The sequence below is a fragment of the Hemitrygon akajei genome, chromosome 14 (genome assembly GCF_048418815.1).
Source record: "Hemitrygon akajei chromosome 14, sHemAka1.3, whole genome shotgun sequence".
NCBI lineage: Eukaryota > Metazoa > Chordata > Chondrichthyes > Myliobatiformes > Dasyatidae > Hemitrygon > Hemitrygon akajei.
Window position 1 is genome coordinate 98247948 of NC_133137.1, and position 22612 is coordinate 98270559.

General features: G+C 40.5%; 1 protein-coding gene across 4 annotated transcripts in view; it reads right to left on the minus strand.

Annotated features, from left to right (window-relative positions):
* The window catches only part of LOC140738841 (uncharacterized), a 145953-nt gene that overhangs the window by 17091 nt on the left and 106250 nt on the right, over positions 1-22612 (minus strand). For 3 of the 4 annotated variants that reach the window (XM_073066766.1, XM_073066765.1, XM_073066764.1), the window contains exons 5-6: positions 17301-17504; positions 7821-7927 (exon numbers count right to left, since the gene is read on the minus strand). In XM_073066766.1, coding sequence (XP_072922867.1) covers positions 7821-7927; positions 17301-17504 — 311 coding nt within the window. The remainder of the gene's footprint in view (positions 1-7820; positions 7928-17300; positions 17505-22612) is intronic. The other variant, XM_073066767.1, reaches the window with a different exon arrangement.

The window sequence follows — 22612 nt, forward strand, 5'->3', positions numbered from 1 at the left end:
CAGGCATCAACTCCGATATTCACAGACCTACATGTTATATCCAACCAAAGAGCAGATCACAAAAACTTTCTTATCTGGAAATGATCTCTGGTCCCAAAAATTACTGGAAGCATCATTGTGTCTTCTTTAAAACACTGAAAGCAAAGCAACTCCATCTCATAAAATGGAGAACATAAAACAGTTCCACAAAATGGCAGCTTTCATCTCCAAGCACATGACAGTAACAAAGACAATTAATCCATTTGCTTCCACTGTCCTTAACACATTCGAGTTCGACATTTCCTTCCATATTTCAAATCCGCCATGGCCAACACAATAGCACTATGATCTGGGTTCAATTCCCACCACTGTCTCTAATGAGTTTATATGTTCTCCCCTTACTACCTGGCTTTCTTCCAAGTGCTCTGGTTTCTTCCCATATTCCAAAGATTTACGGGTTAGTAGGTGAATTGGTGACATGGGTGTAATTGGGCAACGCGGGCTCTTTGGGCTGGAAGGGCCCATTACTGAACAGTATCTCTAAATAAAAAAAGATAAATATACTAAGAATATCAAAATAGAATATAGCCTCAATTACCTACTGTCAATATTCACAAATTTCACAAATACTGACTTTGATCCTCTACTCTCAGTCAACAAGTACGAACTCTTTTATGGACTTAATGCTTCATTGATAAACACAAGAGATTCTGCAGATGCTGGAAATCCAGAGATACAGAAAATACTGGAGGGGCTCAGCATGTCAGGCAGCATCAGTAGAGAGGAATATAAAAGGTCGACCTTTCAATGCCAGACCCTTCATCAGACTCATCCTAGATGCTGCCTGACCTGTTGAGTTCCTCCATTTTTTGTGGGTGTGCTACCCTTTGTTTATTTTCTGTTAATAGACATAATGTTCGACTTGTCTGTTTTTACCCAGTATCTGTCTGGTAATTATGATCCTCTTGTGCCTATTTTATTCTCGAGTAATGAAAAAGGTTTTACTTTGAAGCAGAGATAATTGCGCAAATTTCCTCTTTCCTCAGTTGATTGCATCCAATATTCTTCTGAATCAGGGGTTCCCAACCTGGGGTCCACGGATTCCCCAGTTAATGGTAATTGTCCATGGTATAAAAAAAGTTTGGAATCCCTCTTCTAAGCTAAGTGCAGTTTCATGAAATAATACGTTTCATGATATCTATGCCACATCTGATGGTTAACGTCATAATTCCCAACCATCCGCAATCCCCACCAACCCACCAACTCCCACAGTGTGAAAGGGAACTCAAGCACTATGTTTTACGCCAGTAGAAAGCAGACAAAAGCTACAGATATTGAAAATCTGAAATTCTAAAATGCCAATAGTGAATTTTGAGAGAGAGAACAAATTAGACAACACCTGTAGAGAGAGAAACAAAGTAAACACTTCAGATCAATGACTATTTGATAGAAGGACCTTTGAAGCAATGACCCACTCTGCTCCTGCTGGTGCTAATTGACCTGCAGAGTAATTCCAACATTTTGTATTTTTGTTTAAAGTTTAAATTTACTAACTAAATCAAATAAGTAAAAAGAAAATAGCGAGATTATCTCCATGACTACCTCAGAAATTTTGCATAGTTCATCTAAACTATGAAATCCTAAGGGTCTTTTAAGAGGCTCCTGGATAGGTACATAGAGCTTAGAAAAACAGAGGGCTGTGGATAACCTGAGGTAATTTCTAAAGTAAGTACAGAATTGTGGGCTGTAGGTTTTCTATGTTTCTATGTTTAAACCAGAATAACTGATCTAGTAATTTTCAAAATACTTTCTGGTCTTCCAGTTGAAGTTCCTTTTGAAGTACAGCTTTACCTTATAAGGTTTAAATCCCTAAATACGCCTCAATTTAACACAGAAGATATAAGGGTCAAAATAAGCTTTTATCTTTTAATAGCCAGTTTTACCCTTTGCCATCCAACAGCTAATTCACTGATCACTCCTGGTAAACATTTTCCCTGAAGTATCAAATTAATGTTTGATCAAACCAAAGTCACAAGGATGCTGGAAAAGATGGAAGATACAGAAAATTTTGCAGTCATTGGAAATCCAGACCAACAAAATACTGGAGGAACTCAGCAAGTCCAGCAGCATCTATGGAAAGAATAAACGCTCGATGTTTAGGCCTGAGTGCCTGCGACACTAACAAAGAGAAAAACAGAGGCAAAATCAAAGGTGAGGAACTGTTCTGATATAGACAAAAAGAAAGTGAATTACGTAAAGTTGGAGAACTCGATAGTGAAGCTGTATAAGGCAGCAAGATGGATCCTTGTTATAGCTGGGGGTGATAATAGGGACAAGCTCCCACTACCTATTAAATGCTCCCAATGCTGTGTGCCTCAAATACCCTCTGCAACCAAGTATAGCTCCTGGCCTTCTACTAAGCCTAGCAGATCCGTTTCTACTGACAGGAGAAGTGGTAAAGGCAGGTTATTGGCACCTTAAAACAAGTCACTTTCGGCAGATGGGGCTCATCAGCTGTGGTTGGCAACTCATCTAGAAAAACAGAAAACCTACAGCACAATACAGGCCCTTTGGCCCACAAGGTTGTGCCGAACATGTCTCTACCTTAGAAATTACTAGGCTTACCTACAGCCCTCTATTTTACTAAGCTCCATGTACCTATCTAAAAGTCTCTTAAAAGACCCTATCATATCCATCTCCACCACCTTTGCCAGCAGCCCATTCCACATACTCACCGCTCTCTGAGTAAAAAAACTTACCCCTGACATCTCCTCTGTACCTATTCCCCAGCACCTTAAACCTGTGTCCTCCTGTGGCGAGCATTCCAGCCCTGGGAAAAAGCCTCTGACTGTCCACACAATCAATGCCTCTCATCATCTTATACACCTCTACCAGGTCACCTCTCATCCTCCATCGCTCTGTCTAGGAGAAGGAAAACTCTGATCTCAAACCTCCGCTTACCCACTCATGGGGAAGGCTCCGGGAACATACCCCCAGGGAAAAATTGGGAGGGGGAGTCCCTAAGGCAGTCCTACATTTCTGACTGGCATCTCCTGTGACATTGCTGGTACCAAACAGTATTGGTCTTGGGCGTTCCTTTGGGTTCACCAGATGTTTGGAGAGGGGGAGCCTGCTACATGGGCAACAGCTTGCTTTCCATATTGTACTGCCCTGACTTGCAAATATAGACAGCTAGGATGCAATATCATGGTCAACGCTGACTGACAGAGGGCTCAGCATGGCGTTACAATGCCAAGAGGGAACATGGGGCGATTACAGAATTATTCAGCTAAAGAGTCATAGAGAGTGCAGTATTTTTTCCATAAGCTTAAATTGGGCCTTGTTGTTACTGTGTAGACGGGTTGGTCACAATGGAAGTGCAACAGGAAGCACAGGGTGTCCTGTGGATTGAATGCAGTTGTTCTACAAAGTTCAAGCTAAATTTATTATTGAAATATATACAGTACCTATAAAAAGTATTCACTCTCTTGGAAGTTTTCATGTTTTATTGTTTTACAACATGGAATCATAGTGGATTTAATGTTTTTTGACACTGATCAACAGAAAAAGACTCTCCTGTGTCAAAGTGAAAACAGATTTCTCCAAAATGATCTAAATGAATTACAAATATAAAACACAAAATAGTTGATTGCATAAGTATTCACCCCCTTCACGTCAGTATTTAGTAGATGCACCTTTGGCAGCAATTACAGCCTTGAGTCTGTGGAAATAGGTCTCTAACAGCTCTGTATATCTGGACACTGCAATGATTCCCCATTCTTCTTTACAAAACTGCTCAAGCTCTGTCAGATTGCATGGGGATCATGAGTGAACAACCCAGTCCAAATTCTCAGTTGGATTGAGGTCTGGACTCTGACTTGGCCACTCTGGATATTAACTGTTGTTTTAAGCCATTCCTGTGTAGCTTTGGCTTTATGCTTAGGGTCATTGTCTTGCTGGAAAACATATCTTCTCTGAAGTCTTAGTTCTCTTGCAGACTGCATCAGGTTTTCCTCCAGGATCAACCTGTATTTTGCTACATTCATTTTACCATCTATCTTCACAAGCCTTTAAGGGCCTTCTGCAGTGAAGAATCCCCATATCATGATGCAGCCACATCCATGCTTCACGGTAGGGATGGTATGTTTTTGATGATGTGCAGTGTTTAGGTTACACTAAACAGCATTTAGTCTGATGGCTGAAAAGCTCTATTTTGTTTTCACCGGATCACAGAACCTTCTTCTAGCTGACTTCAAAGTCTCCCATGTGCCTTCTGGCAAACTCTAGCTGAGAGTTCACGTGAGTTTTTCTCAATAGTGGCTTTCTCTTTGCCACTCTTCCATAAAGCTGCGATTTGTGACTCATCTGGGTAACAGTTGTTGTATGTGCAGTCTCTCCCATCTCAGCCACTGAAACTTGTAACTCCGTCAGAGTTGTCATAGGTCTCTTGGTGGCCTCCTTCACTAGTTCTCTTCTTGCATGGCCACTCAGTTTTTGAGGATGGCCTGCTGTAGGCAGATTTGCAGCTGTGCCATATTCTTTACATTTCTCGATGATTAACTTCACTGTACTTCAAGGGATATTTAGTGACTTGGAAATATCCTTGCGTCCATCTCCTGACTTGTGATTTTCAATAACCTTTTCATGGGGTTGCTTGAAGTGTTCTTTTGTCTTCATGGTGTAGTTTTTGCCAGGATACTGACTCACCAGCAGTTGGACCTTCCAGATACAGGTGTATTTTTACTACAATCAATTGAAGCAATTTGACTGCACATAGATCTCCAAAAACAGATCTCTATTTAACTAATTATCTGACTTCTAAAACCAATTGGCTGCACCACTGATGATTTGGTGTGTCATATTAAAGAGGGTGAATACTTATGCAATCAATTATCTTGTGTTTTACATTTGTAAATAATTTAGATCACTTTGTTCAGATTTGTTTTCACTTTGGCATGAAAGAGTCTTTTCTTCTGCTGATCAGAGTCAAAAAAGCCAAATTAAATCCACTATGACTCCGTGTTGTAAAATAATAACACATGAAAACTTCCAAGGGGTGAATATTTTTATAGGCACTGTATGTATCACTATTTACTACCTTGAGATTCATTTTCTTACAGGCATTCAGAGTAAAATAGAGAAATGCAACAGAATCAATGAAAAACTACACACAAAGACTAACAATAAAGCGATGTTCATAAAAAGACAAACTGTGCAAATAAAATATACATAAATAACTAAATAATATCTATTCATTTAGAGATACAGTGTGGAACAGGTCCTTGCACCCAGAGAGCCCAGGAACATGCTGATTTAACTCAAGCGTAACCACAGGAAAATTTACAATGACCACTAACCTACTGAGCAGTACATCTTTGGAATGTCAGAAGAATCTGGAGTACCCAGAGGAAACCCACATCCTCTATGAAGGACATACAAACTTCTTACAGGCAGTGTCAGAATTGAACTCCAAACCCCAGTGCTCTGAGCTGTAATAGTGTCCGGCTACTTGCTACGTTACTGTGGTGCCTGCAAGCATTCAGGACATAATTTGTTTTTTTTTTAGTTGGAAACGCTCGGTATTTAGCACAGACTCAAATCAATGAGAAATAGTACCGAGAACATGAGTTGTTGAGTCCTTGAAAGTGCGTCCATAGATTGTGGAATTAGTTCATTGCTGAGGTGAGTGAAGTTATCCACGCTGGTTCAGGAGCCTAAAGGTTGAAGTGTAATAAATGATCACCCAGAATGTGTTTGGTTTCTCCACTGTAAAGGAAACCACAACCCTCAGACCTGCAACATTACCTCTCTCTCACTTTCCATGAATTGCACCTGACCTGCTGAGTACAGTATTTATGTTTTTGCTTCATTTGTTAGAAGAGAAGTGAAACAGTTTAGGAACGGTCTATTGCATTTGGGCCAGCACAGTGGTGTACGAGGTGGCATGGTAGCGTAACGCTACTACAGCACCAAGCACCTGGGTTCAATTCCCACTGCTGTCTGTAAGAGGTTTGTATGTTCTCTCTGTGATCATGTGGATTTCTTCCAGATGCTCCTTTTCCCTCCTACATTCCAAGGACATAAGGTTTAGTAAGGTAATTGGTCACAAAGTTTTAACTGGGTAGCATGGGCTCGTTGGGCTGGAAGGGCCTGTTACCGTCTGTATCTCTAAATAAAATTGAAGATGTTAGAGGGTAATATAGATCATCAGGGACTAGTCTACACACACTGATATCTCCACTGCTTCAGTATTTTGATCCCATTGAAGTCAATAGAAACAGCTTTCAGCTGTTACTGAACTATGCATAGCTGTGTGAAAATGAGGATGAATAGTTTTAAGCACAGGAGGTCAAACACAGAATGGTGAGTAAGGAAAGAATCAATAATTGTCAAAACCTGAAGCAATACATAAGTGCCTCAGATGCACAGACAATTTTAAACACTTTGTAATTCCACTAGGTTTTGGACAAAGAATACGGTGCAGACTTAATAGGCTGAATGGCTTAGTTCTGCTCCTATGTCTTATGGTCTATCAAATAAACAGAGGAACAACAATGTATACCTTCCAACTATAAATTAAAATCAAAAGAAGAACTGCAAATGCTGGAAATCTGAAATTAAAAAAAATACAGGAAAGTCTGGAACCTCTTGGCACTTCAGGCAGAAGTTTGATTTCAATAGTATTTTATTTGAGGTGGCCTGTAATGGATTGTGGTGCATGAATTTAAAAGTTTTACAATTCTAACATCACTTGGTCATCAAAAACATGATCCTAGCTCTGCAAGAAAAAAATAAATGTATCATTAAAATATCTTTTTCCTAATTATTATTATTATTATACAGTGACTTATAAAGGTAAATGAATTCCTTAAAAAACAAGTATTTCAAATTCTACTTGTTATATACCACTTCTCAGAAAATTCTAACAAATGGTTATGGAGGACTATTATCTGGGTGTAGGTCAGTGGGACTAGGTAGAATAATAGTTTGGCACAGTCCAGGTAGGCCGAAGGGTCTTTTTCTCTGCTGTAGTGTTCTTTGACTCCATGTCTATAATTATCGCAGCCTTTCAGCAACATTTAACAGAAGGAACTTCGCCTGGGATAGCTGGTTCAGCTGAATTTCTGTTTACTCTTGGAAGATTCTTTTGGCTATCAACTAACAAATTATTGAAAATTTATATTAACATTTTGTCAATTAATTATTGTCAGTTTAGGAAATTTGTTGAATTATTTTCAATTGGAAACGTATCTAGTCCCACATGCTATCTCCATACCCAGATAATTTTCTATACTGTGGTGGCTTATGCCATGAATGGGTTCGCTGGAATCAGCAACCTGCACTGAAAATAACTGATCTTAGTCTTCATTAAATGGTAAAATGTTTCATTTATTTTATTTACAGATACAACATGGTAACAGGCCTATGGCTGTCCAATTTCACTCATGACCAATTAACCTACCAACTCATACATCTTTGGAATGTGGGAAGAAACCAGAGCACCCAGAGGAAACCCACACAGTCACGGGGAGAATGTACAAACTCTTTACAGAGAATGGTGGGAGTTGAACCTGGGTAACTCATGCTGTTATAGCAATACGCTAGCCACTAAACCACCGAGCCGCCCCTAAATGTGAACAGCCGTCATTTAGAAACGCTTCTTCAGACCATCTTCCAAATAGAGGATGGGTAGAATAAATCAAAATGTCACAATGCTCTATTTAAACAGAGGTTAATGATAAAATAAAATCTCATGACTTGGTAGCTTTCATAAGTTACTGTAAGTTATCACTTTTGTAAGCATGCCCACGTTAAATATAATCAAAGAACACTGTACTAACTTTTCCTGACAGGTTCCCTTCTCTTCTTGCTTTGGGATGCTTGAAGGTTGGCACTTGCCATCTTTTAGTGGAGGTAAGGTTAGATGCTTCCTCAGAGGATGTTTTAGCTGTGGAGATAAAGTAGGTTTCACATTTATCTTTAGAGAGATATTCAGGCACTTTGTAATCTTGAGACACAGAGATGCACATCAAAGAAAGAATCTGCTGGAGGGACTCAGCGGATTGAACAGCATCAGTGTGGGGAAAGGAATTGTCAATGTCGTTGGGTTGAAACCTGCAACCTGAGAGTCGTCTTGCCCAGCTCAGCTCCAAGACCAAAGCAGTTATATTGCAGGCATGGTGCAAATTTTCACTCAATTCAACACCATTGTTGGTTACCATGAAGTTTATGCAGGAAAAATCAAATCTCATCAATAAAATTAGCAAAGGATTGAAAAGCTCAAGGTGCAAAAAGCTTCGTGAAAGCACGAAAACACCAGGCTCAAGTTCAGCTTCTATCCTACTGTTAATAGACCTTTGAATGGTTCATTGGTATGATAAAATGGCTTGGCTTCACAATCGACCTTATGAACTCGTATCTTATTTACTTTCTTTGTAGCTGTTACACTTTATTCTGCATTGTTAATGTTTTATTTTATTCCGGCTCATTGCACTGTGTAATGATTTGATCTGTATGAACTGTATGCAAGACAAACTTCTCACTGTATTTAGAACATGTGACAACAATAAACCAATTCCAATTGAAGATCAAGGGGTTTCAGAGCACAAATATACTACAGTATCATTAATAGTGTTATAAGAAAGGGCATTAAAGAATGAAAACATCAGATTCAGTAATATTAATAATTTAAGTAGTGGTATATGTAGTTGTATATACACTGTTGATCGCTGTTCTCCTCTAAGTGAGCAAGGATTGACGGTGTTTTGGGACTTTTCGCTAGTTTTGATCTTTGTCACATACCATTCAGCTTGCTGGCTGTCAGGACATATTTGACATCATGTGCACGCAGCACTTGATTGAGAAAATAAACTCCTGGAAAGATGGTGCATGTCATAATAATAAACCATTTCCAATTCCAGCTCGACTTTCACGGCATTTGTCTTTCAACATATCGAGCTAAGGGAAGTTGATGAGTTAGGAGTGAAGGGAATTTTCCTCCACGGGAAAAAAGTACACTGATAGAGAAAATAAAACTCTTAACAGCCTGTTTATTTTATAAAGGAAAATGAAGTGGCCACAACAGGCTCCATTACAGCATTAGTTCCTCTGACCAGACATGAAGAGGAGTTATGTAAGGCACTGTCACATTTCTTTGCTGTGTGATAAAGCCATAAGACTTGGGAGAGAATTAGACCTTTCAGCCCATCAAGTCTGCTCTACCATTTGCTCATGGCTGATTTATATTCCCTCTCAAACCCCATTCTCTTGCCTATCCCCGTAACCTTTGATGCTTTTACTAATCAAGAATCTATCAATCTCTGCTTCAAGTATATCCAGGGGCTTGCTACAACTGATGTAGCAATGAATTTCACAGATGAAATTTCACTTCATTTCTATTCCAAAGGGTTGTTCTTCTATTCTGAGGCTGTGCTCTCTCTGGTTCTAGACTCACCCATGATTGACAATATCCTGTCCAATTCCACTCTATCCAAGCCTTTCAATACTCGGTAACTTTCAATGAGATCCCCCCCTCATTTTCCAAAACTCCAACAAGTACAGGACCAGAGCCATCAAATGCTCCTCACATGTTAACCTTTTTATTCCAGGATCATTTGTTGCAACCCTCCTCTGGACAAAGCCAGCACATCTCTTCATAGGTTGGGTGTCCAAATCTGTTCACAATATTCCTAATGTGGTCTGAACAATGTCTAATAAAGCCTCAGTATTACATGCTTGCTTTTATATCCTAATTCTCTCAAATTGAATGCTAACATTGTATTTGCCTTCCTCTATACTGACTCAACCAGCAAGTTTATATTTAAGGAATCCTGCACGAGATCTCTCAAGTTCTTTTGCATAAGTAAAATGATCAGAAGTGCATCCTAATTAGACTGACAGTACACCCAAATTTAACTTAGCGTGAAAACTGATGATCCTGAAAATCTTGGTAATATATAATTTAAGGAATTGACGTAGATTTGTTGCAAAACCACTTTTAACTCAAAGCAAAAAGTTGATTCATTGTAGAAAAAAACCTAATGAAACAGTGACTGAGTTGCTTACTGAATTGGGGAAGTTCTCACAAGACCTGTAACCATGGCAACTGTGCTGGAGGAACCCAGTAGGTCTGGCAGCATCTATAGAGAGAAATAAACAGCTTGTAATTCTTCCCCTTGCCCACCTTCTTATACTGGTTTCTCCCCCAATCTTTCCAGTCCTGACGAAGGGTCTTAGCCTGAAACATCGACTTTAATTCATTTCCATAGATGCTGCCTGACTTGCTGAGTTCTTCCAGCATTTTGTGTGTATTACTGTGATTATGGGATCGTGCACCATCAAATACTTCTGGACAAATTGGTGTGATTAATTAATGATGACTAGAATCAAAGGTGGTTGATAGCACGAATAAACCTAGCACTTGAGAGTGCACAGAGAATTATCAGAGTTCTGTATAGATAGGGGTGTAGATAGGTTAAATACAAACAGATTTTTACAATGAGATTGGGTGAGACTAGAACTAGAGGTCATGGGTAAGGAGTGAAAGGTGAAATGTTTAAGGGGAACATGAGGGGTAATATCTTCATTCAGAGGGTAGTGAGAATGTGGAATGAGCTGCCAGTGCAAGTGCTGGATGCTGGTTTAATTACAACATTTAAAACATTTTGGATAGGTACGTACATTGATGGGAGGGTCATGGAGGGCTGCAGTCAACAGGACTAGGCAAATTAATATTTTGGCAGGGACTAGATGGGCCAAAGTGTTCTATGACTATTATTGTGGAACCAGCAAGTTAAAACAAGGAGGTCTTGTGAGACAATTAGACTGCATCATGCATAGGAGCAGGCACTGTTCTGTAGTTAACTGTCCATCATTATAAATAGGTAGGTAACAGTGGTTGCTGCTGTATGCCATCACAAAGCAGGTCCGGGCAAGAAAAGTGTGGCATGTGTCATCTAAAAGCACTGGATTTTGTCAGAATAAACATAATGTAAATAATACGAAAGAGAGAAATTAAACAAAATCTCCTCAAAATTTCTCAGAATATGGAAGAAGCCAGTGAAGATCACAATTCAAAGGTGTGCTCTGCAAGTTGAATGAAAAGAGTCAAATTAGTAACCTTAGAGCAACTGATTGTTCCCATGAAAGTGTATGACAGAGATGTGACATTTGAGGTTGATACTGTGTGAAGATGCACACTGATAAGACAGACTCCATAAACCCCCCCTAGCCTGAACTTAAAAAGGCACAGCTAGGTCCCAAAACATGTTCAGATGGAAATATTGATGTTGGCAGAGTTTCCGGTGTGAAATTAAATACCAAAGACAGGTTAAAACATCATTACTAGGAGGTGTCGCGGGCTTGAACCAACAAATCTGCTGGGAAGAGGCTGGCTGAAAGAAATTCTCCTAAATTGGAGGTGAGCAACATTAGAGCTTTACAGGAAGGGCTCGGGAGATGTGAAGACATGTCAAAATTCACCAAGCACAATGTTCCAACATGGTTCTGTTAAATCAAGGTCAGTGCCCCATTCAATTGTGGAAGTTGAGGTAATGACTAGGCAAGGATAGTTTACAGATAGTGCGCAGTCAGCCCAGGCAAGAAAGGGCTTTGAAGAAAGGTTTTTGAAGAGCATAGCTTTCCTTTGCACAGAAAAGGGCCCAGAGCCATTTGGCATATGGACATAAGACTGTAATAGAAGAATGCAAGCTGCATACCAACTAGAGGATAATTATTTTACTAACTTTAAAGTATCATTGGTTGTTAGATTGTAGTTTCTATTGACTTGCAACACCTGTATTGTGAATAGTCATTGATCATGCACATAAGAAATTTGAACATGCACCCTTTCCCAAATGGTCAATATCCGTAACTGCTGTGTAAAGATGGCATCTCTCTGTTCAGACCTCAGAACAGTGTGGTGACAGGGTCCAGGCTGTTCTCCTTGTGCACAAGTAAATAAAATGTGTTTGAGGAATGAGTGTGAGTTGTCATGGTCCAATTAATTGGTGATGACATAACAAAACCAAAATTGGAGGCATACACTGACAGGCTTCTCAGAGAGAAAAATATAATTGAGCCTGTCAAAGTTCGAAAATCAAATTTCACAGTAAATTTATAATCCAAGTCCGTATATTTCACCACATACCACCATGTGATTCATTTTCTTGCAGGCATTTGTAGTAGAACAAAGAAATACAACAGAGAAAACTGCAAACAAAGAAAGAGCGACAAACAACCAATGCACAAGACCAACTGTGGAAGTACTAGTAATGATAATAACTAAGTGAATAAGTTATACTGGGAACATGAATTATCACTGAATGGCAACATCCATTGTGCCACTCTTAAAGTGTGAAGGACCATCAACATTAATGGGTGACTGTTCATCAGGTCTTGTGCTGGAGTCCATTCCTGGAACAAAAGACATATTTTCAGTCTTGTCTCAATGGCTGCTGATCACTAAGTGGGATATGCATCATGCATTTCAGCAAAGTGTCAGAGGAGAAGTCCAAGAAAATTTGGCTATCAAAGATGCAATTGATTGTTCTCCATTGTCTTGTTTGCACTTGAGTTTTTCAGAGAAACATGGAAGGTTTGCAAAAGGGCATTCTTGGTCAATTAACACTGGGGTATTATTTAAATAATGGGGGCTTCTTTTGCCTTCCTTTGCAGTCCCGAGGAAGGATTTCAATCTGAAGAATCAACTGTTTATTTCCACCAACCCACATCCATAGGTGCTACCTGATCTGCTGAGTTCCTCCAGCACTTTGTGTGTGTTGCTCTGGATTTCTGGCATCTGAAGAATCTCTTGTGTTTATTATCCAGGTTATAGGAATGTTGGGAGATGTGGGATTGGAATGATTGCTGATGATGAGCCAATTGTTGCCTTTTGAGAAATATAATAAGTGTTCATTCTTGGTGAATGAAGTATATGGGATGCCATATTGGTGCTAAAGGAAGACACTCACTTCAAGAAAAGTGCCGTTTTGTTTGCAGTTTTCCTGCCCCAATTAATTCATAGTCAGATTTATTTTTCATATGTACATCTAAACATGCAGTGAAAGGCCTTGTTTGTATAAACAAACAACACATTCTAGGATGTGCTGGGGACTGCCCCCAAGTGTTGTCACACATACTGACACCAACATATTATACTCACAATGTTCTGCAGAACAATGCAAGTAGCAGTAACAACAACAAAACAAAAACAAGACAACAAGAGCAAAACAAGCACCTTTCCCAATGTCTCTCTCTCTCTCTTTCTCTCTCTCACACACGCACGCGCACACACACACGTACACACACGCACGCTCACACACACACACACACCACATCCCCCCCCCCCCCACCTCCAAACCCAGAAAGAGAAAACAAGCTAAGTTTGTCCAGCTTCTCCTTTTAGCCACAAGAGATTCTGTAGATGCTGAAAATCCAGAGCAACGCACAGGAACTCAGCAAGTCAGGCACCATCTATGGAGGTGAATAGATTGTCAGTGTTTTGGTCTGAGACATTTCATCAAGACTGAAAAGGAAGTGGGAAGAAGCTAGAATAAGAAGGTGGGGGGAATGAATGGAGTACAAGCCGGCAGCTGATAGGTCAAACCAGGTGAGGGGGAAGGTGGGTGGATGGGATAGCGGGACTGAAATAAGAAGCTGGGAGGTGATTGGTGGAAGAAGATGGAACCAATAGGAAAGCATAGTGGAACATGGAAGAACGAAAAGGTTGACGGGAACCAGAGGGATGTGATGAGCAGATGAGGAAAAGTGACGAGAGGGTAACCAGAATGAGGAATGAAAAAAGAATATCTACTGCTCTTTGATTCAGGCAGCATTCTGGTGAATTGCTTTTGCATTCTCTTCAAAACCTCCACATACTTTTTATAGTGTAAAACCAGAATTATAGTGTAAATGTGAAGGAAAATACAAAATGTAGCCTTCAACCAAACTTTTATACAGTTGCACACGATTTGCCATCTTTTATATGTAAAGGTTGTTGTATACACATGGAATTTGAAGATTTCAGGAAAAGTATGAATCATGTAACTTCTACCCCATTTCACCCTTCCTCTAATGGTGAAAGCTGAGCAGACTTTCAAAAGAGGAATCAAAAAGTGCAAGGAGGCAGCATTAAAAACTGGTATGTCTCAGTTCCTCTTTGATCACCACACTATGCAGTCTTCTGCAGAATTACTCAAGGCACGAAAATGGAAATCAACATCAGATTTCATCATTCTCACTTGAAAATTAAAGTAAAGAACAAACATTTAAAAATGAAAGCATAGCATGACAAAATTGCATAACCAAGTATTTATGTATCTGCAAATGAAATATTTATAATTAGATTCAGACAAAAGTGAATTCAAGAGAGTTCTAGACTGATGTTAATCTGGTCATCATTAGAAATGGACAGGTTATTCACTGGCATGCAGACCTGATATGAACCCTAGTGACTAAACTACCACAGATCTCAAAGCACAACTAGGTCCTTGAAGAGAATTTGGATAACTTTACATCAATGGGAGGATGTTCCGAAGAACTGTTGGGTCAACACCTTCTAGAATGTTTAGATCAGAGGTTTCCAATATACCTGAAGGAACTGAGAAAGAACCCGCTTTGCCTCAGTGGAGGTCAAATGAAAGAGATGACCAATGTATTAGAAAAAACTTGTTAAATGATACCTCAACTGGTGTGGGGTGGGGGGAATGTAAGGGATTATTGGTGCAGGGCTGAAGTTATGCCATGCTTCTAGTGCAACCATAGCATGCCCATAACTTACTAACCCTAACCATATGTCTTTAAAATGTGGGATACAAATGATGCATTTCACTGCATGTTTTGATATTTTGATGTATGTGTAACAGATAAAATTAAACTTTGAAACTTTGAATCAAAATTTGTTTTGGTTGAAATTAATGAGTTTGGTGTAGTGGTTTGGTTCCATGCTATAAAAAATAATGCAGAGTTTGCAAAGGTCTCTAGGGATGACACCAGAAATGCAAAGGAATACATATCAGGAAAGGATTAAATGCTGACTTTCTTTTCTCTTGAATAAAAAAAGAAGTGAATGGTAGATTAATGAAACTGAATTCATATTTTCAATTCTGGAAAGCGGAGCGAAGTAAGATGCCACTAAACAGCGACTCCTTTGCTTGCAACTTCGGAAACAGCTGTATTCCATCTTTAATATCTCTACTTTTCCTTTTCAGGGTTCTTTTGAAGACCCTGACCTGGAGTTACACGCTGACTGTGGTTCTTTGTGGGAATGGGGCTCATTCTCGGGGTTTCAGGATTGGCTGTTGTTCGGCCTAAGAGTCCGGCTCGGATTTGGAAGCCAAAGATCTCGGGCTCTGAAGATGGGCAGATTGAGTGCCAGTTTCATGGCAGGAGACTTGTGTGTCGTCGCAAGAGTTGGAAAATCTAATGCTGTGTGCCCAAAGAGCCAGGATCTTTGAGATCTTTGGGAGCAGAGCTTGGAAGAAGTGACGCAATGAACTTTTAACATCGTAAACCAGCAAATTGTATGTTACGTTACCCCACTCGCTGGGGAAAAAACGGAGACACCTCCATCTCCCTTATTAGGGAGAGAGAGAGAGCCTGTGTATGTCGAATGCTGGGTGAAACGCAAAGTCTTTCGGATAACTGCAAGTCTGTGTCTTTGCTATTGCTTTGCTCATGCTCGAGTGCTCGGGGCGGACGCTGATGCTTTTTTTTTGCTGGTTGGGGGAGGGGGGATCGTTGCTTGCTGCCGTTTACGCGCGGGAGGGAAGGGAGCTGGGGGGGGACTTTGGAGTTCTATGTTAAACTGTCATTCATTCTTTTGGGGCACTCCTCTGTTTTTGTGGATGTTTACGAGAAGAAGCATTTCAGGATGTAGATTGTATACATTTCGCTGACATTAAATTGAACCTTTGAACCTTTGAACTTGTGGGGAAGAGCTTGACTAATGTGAGACAATTACAAAGAAGTCTGAAAGGGCACGCAGAAGAATTTGTTTATACCTAAAGTGAGGTGAGTCATAAAAGATATAGAACCACAGGAAGTTGCTGAGAGAAACAGTGCTTAACGCAGGCCTGGATGTGACTCATTCAGTAAATTAACTCATGGTGCCTTATCTTTGAACATCTAGATATTTGTGTCACAAAAGGCTAAGCAAAGAGTTAAAAAATCATGCTCATTTTCCATGTTATTGTAAACATCTTTGCTCTGAGGTACCGTGAACAATGGCCTGAGAAATCCACCGTTCTCAGACAGATAAACGCAAGAGATTCTGCAGATGATGGAAATCCAGAGCAACAAACACAAAATGCTGGAGAAACTCAGCAGGTCAGACAGCATCAATGGAGAGGAATTAAGGAGAGGAGAGTTCTGATGAAGGGTGTCGGCCCAAAACTTCCACTGTTAATTCCTCTCCATAGATACTGCCTGACCTGCTGAGTTCCTCCAGCATTTTGTGTGTGTTATTCCCGGATAGATGACATATTCAGCTCTATGTCAGAAAGCTGCTTGTTCGAGAGCTGAGTACAAAATCCATGTTGATCCCTGCCACATGAACTGAGGGACGGCTGCAGCTTTGAGTACCACATCTATTAGATCAAGATCATTTAGTTGTGACCCTATACCTGCATCCTTTGTATTCCAAAAGTAGCTACACTTCAATACTCCTTCATTAAAATTACTCCTGGGAAACCTGAGTTATATAAAATGCTATATATACTCAAAGGACATCATTATAATAATAATTCTGCTGTCATCCAAAGCTAGTAGTGCAGCAGATTACATCAGATATTGACCAAAGAACACATCCAGTTAGCTCAGCTAGACTCTGCCAGTGCCAAACCCCTCCTCTCCTCCTTCCTGAACTGAAGGAAAGTGGCACCACAGGAGTTGCAACAAGAGCTTTTGACTCACTGGCTTTCTTTCATCAGTGTATGAGATGTTGAAGTTGTGTAAGACATGGGTGAGGGCCATTTTGAAGTATTGCTGAAGTATCAGAACTATACCACTTTTGCTTCCACAAATGCAGCCTGACCTTCTAAGTTCCTCCAGCAGTTTGATTTTTTTTAATGTTCTAGATTATAGCACCTGCAAAATCCAGTGTTTACACACAGATTAGTGGCTCCATAAATGTCATAACCACGTTTATGTCATTTCAAAAAAGGTCTCTCAAAAAAGAGAAAAACATTTTGGGAATTAAATATGAAAACTACATATGTTGAAAATATTAATAAAAATAACATAAACCTGACAAATTTAACATTTCATGAAATTCCCCCAACCAAATATGATAGGGAAATTTGCTTAAGCTTGTCCAGATTTACCTTGGATTGATTCTTGCTTAGAAAGCGCATTGGGGAGTCCTTTCCATCCAGGTCATTGAGGTCAGCCAAAGGATTGTTGGCGATAATAACAGTGGCCCTATCTTTGTTGATGGTGGAAGCCCTCTTCATTAGGCCCAAGCAGTTATGTACATGACTGGCACTTTTATGAAACTGGGCTCGGGGGAGCTTTTGAAAATCTTCTTCCTGTCATGAATGAAGGAAAGAAAAATGTCATTTATCTAAATTGATTTGCTAGGGGTAAACTATAATTCATTGGGAAAACAAAAACATAGCAGTTCATTCAATCTCTCCAGCCTGCACTGTGAATCATATAATAGGAAAGATGTGGGCACTTTAGAGAGGATGCTGTCTGGATTAGAAAGCATGTCTTATGAGGAAAGGTTAAACATGCTAGGGATTTTCTCTTTGGAGTAAAAGAGGATGAGAGTGATTTCACAGAGGTGTACAAGATGATAAGAGGCATAGATTGAGTGGATAACCAGAGACATTTTCCTTAGGTGGAAATGGCTACTACAAGAGGCATAATTAGGTGATTGGAGGACAGTATAGGAGGAATGTCAGAGGTAAGTTTATAACGTGAAAAGTGATGAGTGCAAAGAACGCCCTGCTCGGGTGGTGGTAGAGGCAGATACATTATGGGTATTTAAGAAACGCTTAGATAGGAACAGGGATGATAGAAAAATGGAGGCTATGTAGGAGGAACACAGACAAAAGCTGGAGGAACTCAACAGGTCAGGCAGCACCTATAGGAAAGAGTAGTGTTGACATTTTAGGCCAAAACCTTGCCGAAATACTGCCAAAAGGGTATCAGCCTGGAACATCAACTTTTATTGGAGCATCTCTTTTCCATAGATGCTGCCTGACCTGCTGAGTTCCTCCAGCATTTTGTGTGTGTTGCTTGGATTTCCAGCATCTGCAGATTTTCTCTTGGCTATGTAGGGGGGAAGAGTAGGTTAAAAGGTGAGCACAACATCAGGGGGTGAAGGGTCTGTACTGTACTTCAGTGTTAGATGTTCTGTGTCCACTTGGTTCATGGTTGTTAGCCATCAAATCCCAATTTTCATAACTGTTATTAATGAAAGACTCTCATTTATAACTGAGGCAGTTTCTACTCTGCCATCAGATTTCTGAACCTGTGAAAATTGTCTTGGCATTTTGCTCAATTTTTGTGTTTTTTAAAATATTCTTATTGTATTTTATAGTACTGAACTGCTGCTGTAAACAAAAAATCATGACATATATCAATGATAGTAAATCTGATTCTGATTTGGATTGTCACTGAAAGAAATGTTGACATAATATTTGTTACTGAAATTTGGAATTGGAATTGGTTTATCATTGTCACATGTACCGAGATACAGTGAACAGCTTACCTTGCATATTGTTCATACCCATCAAATTATTACACGGTGCATTGAGGGAGAACAAGGTCAAGCAATAACAGAATGCAGCTACAGAGAAAGTACTGTGTAGGCAAACACTAAAGTGCAAGATCATAGCAAGGTAGACTGTGAGGTCAAAAATAAATCTTATTGTACTAGGAAATAATTCAAAATGATATATTGGGGGAGGGTTGAAGCTGTCCTTGAGCCTAGTGGTATGTGCTTTCAGGATTTTGTATCTTCGGCCCAATGGAAGAGGGGAAAAGAGAGAATGTCCAGGGTGAACTAATATTATAGCCTGGATTATTGATCTAGAGATATGACTTTGGATTTGGAGGTAATCTGAATCTTCACAAGCTCTGTAAGGCTTGCAACACGTATACTTACCTGATCTCATTCAGTAAAGTTTACCGTCAACAAGACTTGATACACATAGACCATTGTCCATCATTTAATCGCGGAGTCATAGAACACTACAGCACAGAAACAAACCTTATGGCCCATCTAGTCCAGGCCAAATTATTATTCTGCCTGGTCCCATTGACCAACTTATGGACCTTACCCCTCCATACCCCTCCCATCCATGCACTTGTCCAGACTTACCTTAGGTATTGCAATTGATAGATAGATAGATAGATAGATAGATAGATAGATAGATAGATAGATAGATAGATAGATAGATAGATAGATAGATAGATACTTTATTCATCCCCATGGGGAAATTCAACTTTTTTCCAATGTCCCATACACTTGTTGTAGCAAACTAATTACATACAATACCTAACTCAGTAAAAAAAATCTGATATGCATCTAAATCACTATCTCAAAAAGCATTAATAATAGCTTTTAAAAAGTTCTTAAGTCCTGGCGGTAGAATTGTAAAGCCTAATGGCATTGGGGAGTATTGACCTCTTCATCCTGTCTGAGGAGCATTGCATCGATAGTAACCTGTCGCTGAAACTGCTTCTCTGTCTCTGGATGGTGCAATGTAGAGGATGTTCAGAGTGTAGAGGATGTTCAGAGTTTTCCATAATTGATCGTAGCCTACTCAGCGCCCTTTGCTCAGCTACCGATGTTAAACTCTCCAGTACTTTGCCCACGACAGAGCCCGCCTTCCTTACCAGCTTATTAAGACGTGAGGCGTCCCTCTTCTTAATGCTTCCTCCCCAACACGCCACCACAAAGAAGAGGGCGCTCTCCACAACTGACCTATAGAACATCTTCAGCATCTCACTACAGACATTGAATGACGCCAACCTTCTAAGGAATTACAGTCGACTCTGTGCCTTCCTGCACAAGGCATCTGTGTTGGCAGTCCAGTCTAGCTTCTCGTCTAACTGTACTCCCAGATACTTGTAGGTCTTAACCTGCTCCACACATTCTCCATTAATGATCACTGGCTCCATATGAGGCCTAGATCTCCTAAAGTCCACCACCATCTCCTTGGTCTTGGTGATATTGAGACGCAGGTAGTTTGAGTTGCACCATATCACAAAGTCCTGAATCAGTTTCCTATACTCCTCCTCCTGTCCATTCCTGACACACCCCACTATGGCCGTGTCATCAGCGAACTTCTGCACATGGCAGGACTCCGAGTTATATTGGAAGTCTGATGTGTACAGGGTGAACAGGACTGGAGAGAGCACGGTCCCCTGCGGCGCTCCTGTGCTGCTGACCACCGTGTCAGACCTACAGTCCCCCAACCGCACATACTGAGGTCTATCTGTCAAGTAGTCCACTATCCAATCCACCATGTGAGAGTCTACTCCCATCTCCGTTAGTTTGTGCCTTAAGATCTTGGGCTGGATGGTGTTAAAGGCACTAGAGAAGTCAAGGAATGTAATCCTCACAGCACAACTGACCCCATCTATCCACCACTTCTGCAGACAGATCATTCCACTCACACCACCCTCTGAGTGAAGAATATCCCCCCTCAGGTTCCCCTTAAATATTTTACCTTTCAGCTTTAACCTATGCCACTTGCTCTCATCTCACCCGACCTCAATGGAAAAGCCAGCATGCATTTATCCTATCTATACTGCTCATAATTTTGTACACCTCTACCAAACCTCTCCTCATTCTCCTATGCTCCAGGGAATAAATTCCTAACCTATTCAATCTTTCCTTATAACTCATGTCCTCAAGTTCCAATGACATCCTTGTAAATTTTCTCTGTGATCGTTCAGTTTTAGTGGTATCTTTCCTATAGGTAGGTGACCAGAACTATACACAATACTCCATATCTAGCCTCACTAATGTCTTAAACAACTTCAACCTAACAGCCCACCACAGAGGCTTGATGTTGTAGGTGGATACTAAATGTTCTGAATAACTCAACTGATACTCTACCCTCATGTGCAGAGTAAACCCTCTCTTCCCCCCCTTTGAATGAGATATCTGAAGCCTGTTATTGGTCACCCAGCACTCGTGCATGGGCTTCTTCGCCAACACAAATATTTCCCACTCAGGAGAGAGCAGGAAACAGGTCTGCTTAGGGTTATGGCAGAATGTGCGACAATGATAAGCCAATAACAATAACCTCCTGATGAGGGATGGCGGCCCAAAACATTGACTGTTTATTCCTCTCCATGGGTGCTGCCTGACCTGCCAAGTTCCTCCAGTATTTTGTGTGTGTTACTCCAAAAAACAATATTATTATTTTGTCTCAATTCCATCAGCCTTACTCAAAAAGGTCCCAGATTGCTGAAGGCATTGCCATTACCTCTTTAATTTGGCAATAAACTTACGGTTCATCACCATTTCAGAGTACTATCACAGCTGAGATGAAACCTCCTCTCAGAGGACAGAGAATACACCTCTGTATTACTCCTCTGCAGTACATATGGCCCATGTATCTGGAATTACCCTGGCACTGAGGGTGCTGGAGGTCAGATAATTGTATATTTTTAAAATGGGGATAGATAAGTATCTGAAAGATCAAAAAGCTGTGACAGAAGATGCTGCAGATTCATTAAAAAAACAATTTGCACTGGAGAAACTCAACACGTTAAGCAGCGTCTGTGGGTGGAAAAAAGGAATTGTCAACGTTTCAGGTTGTGATTGTTGTACTGTCCTTGGATTTATTTTGGGCCCAGTACAACCATCAAGTTGTTGAATCACTCTGAAAAGCTCGAATTCTGCCTAGCTATGCCTGCCTCTTCACCAGTTATGTAGAACAGTTTGTGTTGGAAACTTTCCCCAGTAATGCTCCCCAACTCTTCCTCCGCTACATTGACACAGCTTCATGCACATGTGCTGAGTTTGTCAATTTTATCTATTTTCCCTCTACTTCCACTCTGCCTTTAAATTCACTTGGTCCACCTCCCTCCCCTTTCTTGTTTCCTCTGTCTTCATCTCTGGAGACAAACTGTCAACTGACATCTCTTATAAATCGATGTACTCCATGGTTATCTCAACAATACCTCTTCCCACCTGATCTCCAGTAAAAATGCTATCCCCTTTTCTGTTTCATTGCCTCTGCCGCATTTGTTCCCAGGATATGGCCTTCCATTCCACAGCATCAGATTTGCCCTCCTTCTTTAAAGAATGGGGTCTCCCTTTCTCTACTATTGATGCTGTCCTCACCCACATCTCCCGTGAATCCACTCTCACCACATCCGCCCACCACCGTAATAACGATAGTCGATCCTGTTCTTACCTACTACCCCACCAGCCTCTGCATCCAACACATTATATTCCACAACTCTCACCATCTTCAAAGGGACCCTATCACGAAACATATCCTTACCTTCTCCTCCCTTTGCTTTCTGAAGGGATCACTGCCTCGATGAATCCCTTTGTCCACTCGTCCCTTCCCACTAATCGCCCTCCAGGCACTTATCCCTGCAAGTGGCCTAAGTGCTACACTTGCCCATAAACCTTCTCCCTCACCTCCATTCAGTGCCTCAA